This window comes from Colius striatus, chromosome 1 (assembly GCF_028858725.1).
Source record: "Colius striatus isolate bColStr4 chromosome 1, bColStr4.1.hap1, whole genome shotgun sequence".
NCBI classification, from domain to species: domain Eukaryota; kingdom Metazoa; phylum Chordata; class Aves; order Coliiformes; family Coliidae; genus Colius; species Colius striatus.
Window position 1 is genome coordinate 123568815 of NC_084759.1, and position 11254 is coordinate 123580068.

The window sequence follows — 11254 nt, forward strand, 5'->3', positions numbered from 1 at the left end:
GGAAAGAAGGTAGGGGAGGGTACCTGCTAAGATCCTGAACAGATCCCAAAGAGCCACCATGAGTAGCTGGAAAGATAAGCATACAAAAACCTTTTTCATATTTTTCAAGGAACTTTGCAGTACTTGTTCTAAAAATAAAGAGCGGTTTCTGCAAGATCTGCATGCTTGCTTTGGCAAACTTATTACAGGGACAGTGTAACTGTTCAAATTTTAAGTGTTAAAAATCTAGGAAGATTTAAATACACGTAAATTAAATGAAATCACAGTACCTAAAGGAATGGTAACATTCAACAAGCTTATTGAGTATGCCATATCAAGACTGTTTAGGTGTTCCATATAGTTAACATTCAAAGTAGTCTAATACACGAGTGAATTCTGTAACAAAAAATATTAGCAGAAACCTTACGTCTGCCTCACAGTAACATCTAGTAGGAAGCATACAGTTGCTAAGTAAAACACTGGTTTTGAAAGTTTCATATGGCATGACAGATTCACCCCTCTTTCCTTCTCACTTTGCTTCCCCAACAGAAAGCACAGAATCAAGGTAATTTGCATGCTATTAGCTGTCTTGATAAGTAACTGAAAAATGCCTTAATTTCTTAAATTTAGCCTTAAAAATCCTAGCTCTGAAATAACTCTAACATTTCTGGAACTTGTAGCTTACAGAGACTCACCACTACATACACCAAATTTTTGTGTATTGGTGTTATATTTTAGTTTGGAATTCTCAGAATCACAACTTCAAGGCAGAGTTGGAATTCAGTTGCAGCAAGGTCACATATAACACAGACAACACCAAGGAACAGAAAGTCATCTTTCATATTCTACGCATCCTGCTCTTCCTCACAAGCAACATGAAACGTATCTACCCTGACTCCTGTTCTGGATAGTGTTCCCTTACAGAAAAGCACAGAATATTTTTTAGGATTGGGAGGACTTATGAACACGAGAACGATTTTTATGAGAAAGCCAATTGCCCAGATCAAGGAAACAGACATTCACTAAAATAACACAATATGTGTATTACTGTCATCAGATTGTTGTAATAATTCTTCCACTCATTTTAAAAAAACAAGACTACAAGCTACATAAAAATTTAGACTGGTAAGGCAAATAATTTATAGATAGAAAACTTTATGAAAAGAAGTTGCCTACAAAAACATACCCTACTTGACTTGGGTGACTGCTTATAGTGTTTTCACAAATTGTTCCTTTATGTGAATTGTGTAATGGGGCAAGTTCCTGTTCTTTATGCTTGCAATGAAAATCCGTAATGTGCTAAGCAAATTTAACCTCTACTACACCCCACCGAAGGTGTGTCAAGTACCAGGTGGAAGGCTGGCATGTTATCTTCTAACTCATGTTCCGTCACTTATGCTGGGTTTTTTTCTTGCTGAAGACAACAATTTGCATCCTGTAGGTACATTTAAAAATCAGAAGGTAATGCTCTAAGGAAAAGTAAGGACCAACGCTGAATAACGTTCAGTGGTACCTCAGTGCTTGAATGACCACCCGGATACCTACCAGGAGCAGCCACTGCAAACCCCTCCCCCCATCACACTCGCTGCCTCGGCCCCTCCTCCCTCAGGGACCCCTAAATTCCAAGCAGTGAGCCCCGCAGAGCAAAAGCCCCTGTGGCTGGGCCGCCAAGCCAGAAAGCTAGAGAGTGGTAAAGACCGAGCCTAGATAGTGCCGCTGTGAGAGGCGGCAGAAGCCCACCGTGGTCAGTCCCGCCCCACGCCCACCGCCGCGGCGCCCCGGCCGCCCCACCGCGCATGCGCGGAGCCGGCCCGCTTCATGGGGGCGGGTTGGAGGCTGGGCCGGCCCAACCGGTGAGAGCAGGAGGGGGATCTCGCGTCCACGCGGGACGGGGGAAGCGTGCCAAGCTGGTTACCTGGCCGAAGGTCCCGCGGTGCAGGGCCCGGATCAGGCCGCTCGGTGTCGCCATGGCAAAGGAGGGGAGAGGTGGGGGTAGCTGGGGGTGAGTGGGGGGGAAAGAGAAACGGGACAGGAGCCCGGAAGGACCCGCGCATGTGCCCAGCAGCGGCCCCCCCCCGGTGTTTTCTGAATGCGCATGCACAGCCCCGGAGCGGCAGCTGGACGGCGCAGCCGCCCGGAAGGGGGTGGTCACGTGGCAGCGGAGGGGCCGGCGGTCGGTGTGGGGCGGATGCGAGAGAGGGTTTGGCAGCTCTGCGGTATATATGGTGCCCGCTATTCTCGTTCATATACCCTTGAAACAACCTTTCTCGGCAGTATTTTCCCCAGCACTGTATAATCTCTGAGGTCTCCTGACCTTTGCTCACCTTAGGTTACCTGGCCTTATCCACAGACTGAGATACATGCTGCCTGGGCCTTGCTTGAGTATGACTGCCAGTCACACTCATCTTCATTCGTGAAACTATCAAAAGAACCACCACAGAGACCACTGAAAAGCTGCTACTATGCTCTGGTTCCATTTTTCTTTGTCCCAAACACTATGGCCAAATAAGCTTTCTTGTGCTTTGCCACTGATGCAGTGTGTCCAGTCCCCAAGCCCGGTTTTTGTGCCCATGTAACTCTTTGATGCACCACAGAACCAAGGCAAGTAATACTGAAGTTACACATGAGGTTTAACGTGCTCCTGGAGATGTTCTGGGTCAATGTGACAGCTCTTTTAGGAAGAGTGTTTGGTTTCTCCCCAGGTAGTTTATTCCCAGTTCAATTCACAGGCTGGGAAGCCACAAAATGCCTGTGATCAGTGTTCAGGCGATGTGAACTCATCTGCAGGGTTGGAAACATCTGCAGGGTGGTGGTAGTGGGAATCTGGTACTGTAGGATTTGAGGGACCAGACCAGCAATCATGAAAGAAGGTGCATCTGTAGATCTATGATCAGGAGCACTGTGTGTTGTGTGGGTGATTATTTACAGTGGCCTACTCTGTACTGGGCTTGGCAGTGTTAGATTAGTGGTGAGATCTTAAAGGTGTTTTCCAATCAAATCAATTTTATGAGTGATTCTGTGACTCTAAGATTAGTCCAAACCCCTGCACTGAGGATATTGCCCTCTTAACTGTAAAATTCTGAATTAATAGCTAAAGCCACTGTAAGTTTATATTACTTTATTTTCACTTTGGTGCATTCGTTAATAATAATTCTTAGATTTTAAAACTGTGTATGTACAGTGCCTAGTACATTGGGGCCTAATGTTCATTTAGTTTGCCAGACTCTACTATAATACAGATTGCAAAAATCTACTTTGCACAATCAGTAAGAACTTTTAACTTGAACCCAGAAATTACACATCTGATTTTTTCATCATTTGCATCCTCGCTATAGAAATTGTTTGTAATTTGAGATGAAAAATTCTTTGTGCAATGTTCAGCTTTGACGTTTTTATTCAGTGTTACGTTTTCGCAAATGTTTCATCCATTTTTGAGAATATAGCTAGGGAAAAATCACGTGAAGCTGGCTTAATTGTAGGACATCAGGGAGGAAGCTGAAAACTGGAAAAGTCGAGGTGATATATTTAAAGATTTTCCATCCCTTAGGCCAAAAAATATTAGTCAAGAACTTGTAGCTGCTCCACTAATGTGAGGCTGAAGATGTGCTTTGAGTGAAGCATCAGGCAACAACCCTGATGGTGGGAGGGATGCACAGATGCCTTAGTCTGTGTCTCACAATTAGAACTGTTCGCTGTTGGGGAACAATTGAGGATTTAACAGGTGCAGGTAGAGCTGTCTTTAATGCAGTGAAGGAGATGCTGAAGAGGGAAATGGAATATATATGTAGCTTCAAAATGATGTAAAGGAAAATGAGATAATGCGGTAAGGAGATGTTAAGTCAATTTTTCAGTTGTAAAGAATTTTAGCACAAATTGGTTTTGAGTATGTAATTACCAGGGAGAAAGCTTTTAGCATCTACTAAATATAAATATTATAATGTTATTATAAATCAGTAGATCAGACATTGGTGTGAGACAAAATTACAAAGACAAAGCTTGTGGAATTTGGTGACAGAAGACTAAAGAATGAATTTAATACTGCTTAAAAGTATTAATGTGCTTAAAAGTATTAATTTTCAGAGTTATTAGAATCTGAGTTAATAAATGGAACAATGAAAGGTGATTCTTTTTAGACTTTTGTCATATCTTTGACTTAGTACCACAGAGCATTCTAATTAAACATATATACAAGAGAAGCACACATTAAATGACTAAGGCTGATTAGCTGACAGCTGTCCAAAAGTACTTGTTACATTTGGAGACTTCTAGAAGAGTTCTACAGTGACCTACTCAATAGTAGTCTGGAAAAAAATACCGAATTTATGTTGAAATGTGCTTTTAACACAAATATTGACAGAATTGTAAATAATGTTAAAAACGTTGTCATCACTCAGACCATTCTGATAATAGGAGTGTATTAAAACAAACCATGTTTAAATATTAAACTGAAACCAAAATAAAAACTTGAATTGAAGTTGAGGTTTTTTCTTTTAACCAAAACTGAGCCTGAGTTATTACTTTGAAGTCCTTGTTGAACCCAAACTCCAGCTGAAGAAAAAAAAATCCAACACAATATTTACAATAGCTCTTTAACACAAGAAAAGCCCACTACTATAACAGAGCTGTAGTGGGGCAGAGGAATAAACATGAGAAAAGGAGAGTGATGTGAATGTGCAAGGTGAGTGAAAAAGAGAAAAGTTGGCTTGAGAATCCCAGAGAAGATGATATGGCTTGCATCCCGAGACATGGCCAAGTTAGGGGAGGAGAAAGATTAACTGCTTGACTTTATTGTCTTTTGCTGCTGACAAAACTCTCCTGACCTTTCTTATATATGATACTTAGACACTTTTCCCCTGTCTATAGTACCCCAAAGCACATTGTGAATCCGTTCAAGACTGTAGATGTGCTGAATCTACTCCGAGTCCAAATTAGGAAAATACCAGTGAGGGATGAATGTGAACCAGAACTCGGTGAAAATATTGCTAGTGGAATTTTCTGGTTTTGATACCACCAATCTGACTTAGAAACAGGAATTCTGGACCGTATCCTTCAGATCAGTGCGTCTCTGCTGGGACACGGTGATTCTGCAAAAAACCTATACAATTTGTGTTGGACAAGCAACTTTATTTGCTAGTGCAGTCCTGTTGCTGAAATGGTCAATTAAGTAACTTTTTTCATACTGGGGTTATCAGTCAATAAATACTAAGTCCACTTCGTTAAAAGGAAGAATGGTTGAAGAAGCTCAATAAATTTTGAAAAACTAGATTTATTCCTTGCCACTGCCAAAAATCATGTGTACTATAATATTTTGAGTTCACCACCTGAAAAGTTAGCAGAAATTCTGTGCACTCCAAGCAGAAAGCTATTTTTTTGCTACTCACCTTCTAATAAAACATATGCTAGAAGCATGAAACAACTTAAAATACTAGAGCCTATGTTTATTAATTTAACATGTAAGATTTATGTTTTATGCTCAATCTACTTGTGCTTTAGCTCCTGCCTTTAAAGTGGAGTAAAAGTAACAGCTATCTAAGCCAGCATTGTTGAAGTCATTTCACTATTACTCTTGAATCATTCACATTCTCTGATAAAAGTAACAAAGAATACTGTAGGAGAAAATTAGTAATTTTCTACTAAATCAAGGGATTATGACAAAAAATCATATGGTAAGAAAATTTTGAGACACTGTTTTAAAAATGAACCATAATCAATGAAGCAAGACTCTTTCAGAAAAAAAAAAAATAGTATGGTATCTTATAGTTAGAGACGATAAGATCACATTCATACAGAAGAGAGGGAAATAAATTAAAATCACAGAGTTGATGCTGTCATTTCTCAAATTTTGAATGTTTTGATCTTGTTTTTTTAATGTAGCTTGGAGGAGAGGTAATTATAATGAAAACTGAGTTTATTGTTTGCTACAGTATTGTTCAGGTACTGTCTAAAATAGGATCCCTTTGTGCTAGGCATTGCTCAAGTGTGCACCAGGCGACAGCCTCTGCATTACATAGCTTGTAGTGTAAATAGAGAAAATGTAGACAGATCAAAGAGTGTATAACACTTGGCGTGTTAAATGAATTTGCAGAAATTGCCATGTAAATATTGTGACTCACATTATGATTTTAAATGAAGGATGTCATTAGCAAGGTACTACCTGAGTGAAAGAACAAGGAAAAGGGGATTCAGGCAAACTAGAGAAGGCAGAGAAGGGAGACTAGGTAGGGTGGGATCTGAAGAGCAGAGTAAGAGAGAACAGGCAACCAAAAAGAACAGGAAGGAGTCCAGTCAAATCCTTCATGTTGTCATACTTAAAGAACTTCACTTGAGATATGTAGGTTGGCATAGTTTAAAAGCACATCTTTGAAATTCTTGGGAGCCTAAGAGGTTAGCAACAAGACTGACTGAAGAATCAATTAATCTTACCTGTTTTGTTTTACATTTTACACATGCTATGGAAGAATCTTTGACCAAAATTTTTATACATCTATCGGTTCAGTGAAGCTTTGGCAGGGTATTCATGTGAAAGCACTGAAGATCTGGCAAGGACCATGAAGAAGTGTTGTATTATCTTTTGTATGCTCAAACTGTTGATAGTATCATAGCATTGCAGGGAGCTATATCCTATGAAGTTCATGGAAAAATATTGTACTGGTAGCCACTGAGAAAAACACCTAGAATCTTCTGAAATCTGTAAACCTTTTCTCTTTATAATATGTTGGGAAAAAGAAATCTTTCCTACATGTTCTTTTGTATTATCATCAGTTATGGTGACTGTGTTCTTTACATTCATTTTGAGTCTGTGTTTCCTGTCATGAGCAGATTAAAAACAGAAGAGAGCGGAGTGAAAGTTTTCTATTGCAAACATCTGTGTCTGAAAAAGGATTATATTTCCATGTCCTGGAACATCAAGGGGAAAAGCTTTCCCTCCCCAGACGCACACCTTTGGTTTGCAGCAATAAGGAGTTTATAGACAAAGTTGCTTTACTACAGTAAATAGAAAACCCAATTCTGCTATCATTTCCGGTGGTAATCCAGCCTGGATGTCTGAGGAGACCTTCGATCATTATTCCCAGCAGAGAGCTGTCTTAGTCTATATCTCTAAAATGCTTAACATATTTTTGGGTGTAACGTAAGCAAAGCTTTTAATAACTCCCATCTTTTGTATCCAAAATTCAGTTTTATGTGCAAATATTGGTGTTCTGATAAATGTTTTTAGAGACTGTCAGTAGAAATGGAGAATGGACATACTTACCCTCTGTAAGTTAAATGAAATCCACAGACAGAAAAAAATGGCTATGTCAACGGACTTCACAAAGAGAAAAATTAGTGCTGACGCATCATCCATATCTGTCTGCTTTTAAAGAACACAAGACTGGAGAAAAGATGTTATAAGAAGCACTGGGGCCCAGATACACAGTACTTTCCCATACTTTCTGGTATTCTTACAGGAATTTAGCCCTGGAAGGCAGGAAATTTATTGGAATATATGCTGCCCTGAGACCTTCCTATCTCCTACATAAACACCCTTCTTTTAAAACTTCAGTCTACTAATGTGCATCAGAGCAAATACTACTCAAAATATATTCCACTAGATTTGTGTATGCTCTCCCCCATTGTACCCAAAGGCCTGTGAAGTTGCATGCAAAACTGGAACAAATCTGGGAAACGGTTTGATAAAATCATATGGATAGGTTCTTCAGTCATAATTGTCTTGGGCATTGAGGAGGCTTTTGCTGGCATACAAAAGTGATTATTCCTTTCTGAAGTGCAAACACGTCTTCAAGTAATAGTTTATGGACTAGAGTTTTACTTAGCCAACATTACTAGTGAGTATGGTCTTCTCTCTCCTAATCATTTCCCCAATCTGCCAAACCTTCCTGTATACCCAACTGATGGCAGTATTTCCATACCTGTGGACATATTAAAGACACCTGAAACTGTGAATACTACTACTAGAATTAATAGAAAAAAACCCCACAAACCATAAATTTTTTAAACAAGCTTGGAAAAGCTAAGAAATTATGTTAGGAAAGATCTCAGAAGCAAACATTTGGTAAATTTAGGAATAGGTAGGAATTCTGAGCCTCTGCTTTTCAACTGTTTTGGTTTTTTTCAGTTTAGTAAGACGACCTCACAGCTACCTTTTTACAATAGCAATTGGCATGACATCTGTCTCACTTTCCCTAGAGGATATATTAGAGTGTGAATGTTTGCCTATGACTTACATGTCTGTCAAGGTTCTCAGAAGAGACCCTACAAAGAATAATGAAGTGAATCCCTCAACCTGCTCATTGGAATAAGGATCTTAAAGATGTGAGAGAGTAGGGTACAGAGAGGTCTGCTTCACATTTAAATCAGATGTCATTAGACATCAGTCACTTTTGAAAAGTCATTGATGTAAACCCTATGATTTATTTTTATAAGTTGTTCCAGTTCATAAAAAATATGCCCAGTTTCCAATCAGAATTAGTCTATTTTTGCTTTCCAGTTTTAGATTGTGTAACTGTATTGCCTGTTAAGCTAAAACATGTTTTACTTTCAGAAATCTTCTACCCTTATAATCAAAGAATGCTTTTATTTTTTTTCCTTAAAGAAATGGCATGGATTGATTTTTTTCAAAATGGCCATAAAATAGGATTTACGCATTTTAAATTACAATTGTGGCTCCTTAATCTTTTCAGGTATTTGGACTCTTCTACTCAGGGCAAGCAGCAAAATGTGACACAGTACTATTGCTATTCTCAATATAATTTGTCTGCTTCTACTCAGTCATCTGCTAAAATATGTGTTGCTAAGAAAGTTTGCAGATGATGCACAGATTTATAGAACAATAAATAAGCACACTGAGATCTCACATTCTTTCTGTCTGATCTCTGTCTACTGTAAATTTCAGTGTCAGTGATTTCCACAGTCCTCTAACCTGTGAGAGTGGCATAGTTTTTTGTGTTTCCAGGTGTATGACCTTCTTAATTTCTGTGGGTTTAAACGCATTGCTTGAATGAGTTGCCCTTCCTAAAAAACAAGCCAGCTGTATATAACTGGCTCATTCTTAATACTGTTTATCATTCCACCAAGCTGTGCATCATCTGCAAACTTTACTGGCAGTGTTTCCATGTTTTCTTCTATGTGGTTAATAAAACCACTAATTGCTAAAATGAAATCAGAGGCTTAACACCTGTTGAGCTGGTAATGATTTAACATCCATTTAATGTACAGTTCAAGATACACTTCACTGATTATGTTAATTTAAACAAAAAGACTGTCACAGAGTACAAAAATAAATGCTTTGTAAAGATGTAGGTATGGAATGGTCAAGTGTCTTTCTAGACAGCAGAAAGACTTAAGTACATAAAATGCAGGGTTGTTATAATTATCTCTAGAAAATCACTCATGTATGTTAATATAATATTAAATAACACTCCCAGATAAAGATTTTGAATGTTAATTTTTAAAATTTTACTATTTATATGTACATGTGTGGCTATACTCTGAATATTGGGTTCCCATCAGGGGAATGCAAAACACCTATGAGGTACTTTAACTGGGTTTGCAGCTGCTTTGTTTCACCAGAGCAATAGAAAGTTGCTGAAATAGACTTAGCACCCTTTTCCTTCTGCACTCTAAATTCCTGCCAATTTGTTACCTCCCACCATTAATTATTCTTCATACACAACTGCCTTGTTTGCATTCCCTTAGCTTGGCTTTATCCTGAGTGCATGAAATTCCCCTGGCTCCCAGAATCCCATTCACCTTAATTGCCAAACTGACACCTCATTCAGGCAGAATGACCAGCTGCCTAGAGCATCACACTGGTTTGGGGTGGCAGCAAAACTTCCCTGCTCTGCTACCTGCCTTTCTAACACTACAGACTCAGAGAGCCAGGACAGCTGCTGCTGCTGAAGGGGCAAGGATATTGCAAAAGCACTATCTCTTCCTGGGCAGGAGGGCAGAATTAAGCAGCATCAGTCCATGTCTCCATCTCTTCTGGCCTCTTAGTGGTGGTGGCAGCAACTGATGAGCTCTTCACAGCTTTCCCTGAGCTCTTTGCCTCAGATCCTCACTTTTCCTAACATCCCATGGCAGAAGTGATCCTGTCCCTTCTCGTTTGGTCAGACCACGTTGCTTACACGCTTGGAGCCAGCTGTGTATACATATTCTTGTTCCTCTCTGTCACTCCTCCTGGGTGATCCAGGCTTTCTCTTCAGTGCAGAAAATGAGCATGCTCATTTCCCACCTCCCTCTCAGCTTGTCTGTAAAGAAGATCTGGCACAATAGGTGCTTTCCTCCCAGATGCTTCATATGAATGGCCATACTTGCTGTTATTTTTTGTAACTAAAAGTTGTTTTGTTGTTGTTGTTCGTCCTCCCCCAAAGAATTGTTCCCTTTTGGACTGGCCACCATCATCCATTGTTCTCCATGAAACAGAAACTGCCATTGCCCTCAGGGGAGATGGTGGCTGCCTATACTGTGAGGCATCATAAAACACAGACCCCTGTGAACAATGGGGAAAGGCCTTCTCAACGTGGCCACCAGCTGAGGCCTGCCACTGCTCTCAGCCCGTCCAGAGCAGTGGGGAGCAGCAGCCATACTGAGGGGAGGCAGTGGTCTATCAAGTGGCCTCTGGGCCCTGCCTGAGGGGAAAACAAGATACATGCAATGGGAAAAATACCCAAACAAAACCAGCTTTCACAAGTGAAATAAAGACTTTGTGCAATGAGTTCCACTTATGTAGGAGCTAGCAGAGGTTTTAGCCGGTTTTGTAGCGGAGGTTAAAGTCCTTCTTGATGTTTTCTCCCATTAATGCATTGACTCCCCCTTAAGTACTAAGAGAATGAATTTATTGTTTGACAATTTTAATAGGAAACGTTTTTTGTCACAGAATAATAAGCATTTAATCTATGAAGATGAGATATTTTTGCACTCTCCCTTTCATCGGGCAGTCTTCTGTCTCATATTCTCTTGGCTTAATGGAGTCTGTACTCTTTTTACCAAGACAGGAGACAAATAGAAGTCTAATAATGCATGGTCCATTTTTTTAATGCCCAATTTTTAATCTCTAAGCAAATTAATATATTCAAATAGATATCTGAAATCAGCAGAAAATTTGTTTTGTAATGAAACTATACATATTTTACTGCTAAGGAAAGTACACCATATTTTCCATAGAGGATAAAGAATAATCAATAAAGCATGACTGAGTTTCAAAATTCTGTCCTGATGCTAGAGTCTTCAGCTGCCTCTAAAACTTGTTTTCAGTGATAGAAAATACTTTAAA

The 11254-nt window shown here is 39.6% G+C and overlaps 1 protein-coding gene across 3 annotated transcripts in view; it reads right to left on the minus strand.

The window, feature by feature from the left end:
• The window catches only part of WARS2 (tryptophanyl tRNA synthetase 2, mitochondrial), a 49597-nt gene extending 47552 nt beyond the window's left edge, over positions 1-2045 (minus strand). For 2 of the 3 annotated variants that reach the window (XM_061988756.1, XM_061988754.1), the window contains exon 1: positions 1895-2045. In XM_061988756.1, the coding sequence (XP_061844740.1) occupies positions 1895-1948 (54 nt within the window). In that variant the 5' untranslated portion in view covers positions 1949-2045. Of the gene's footprint in view, positions 1-1327; positions 1393-1894 lie in introns of those variants that run through there. The other variant, XM_061988755.1, reaches the window with a different exon arrangement.
• Positions 2046-11254: the final 9209 nt, after the last annotated feature.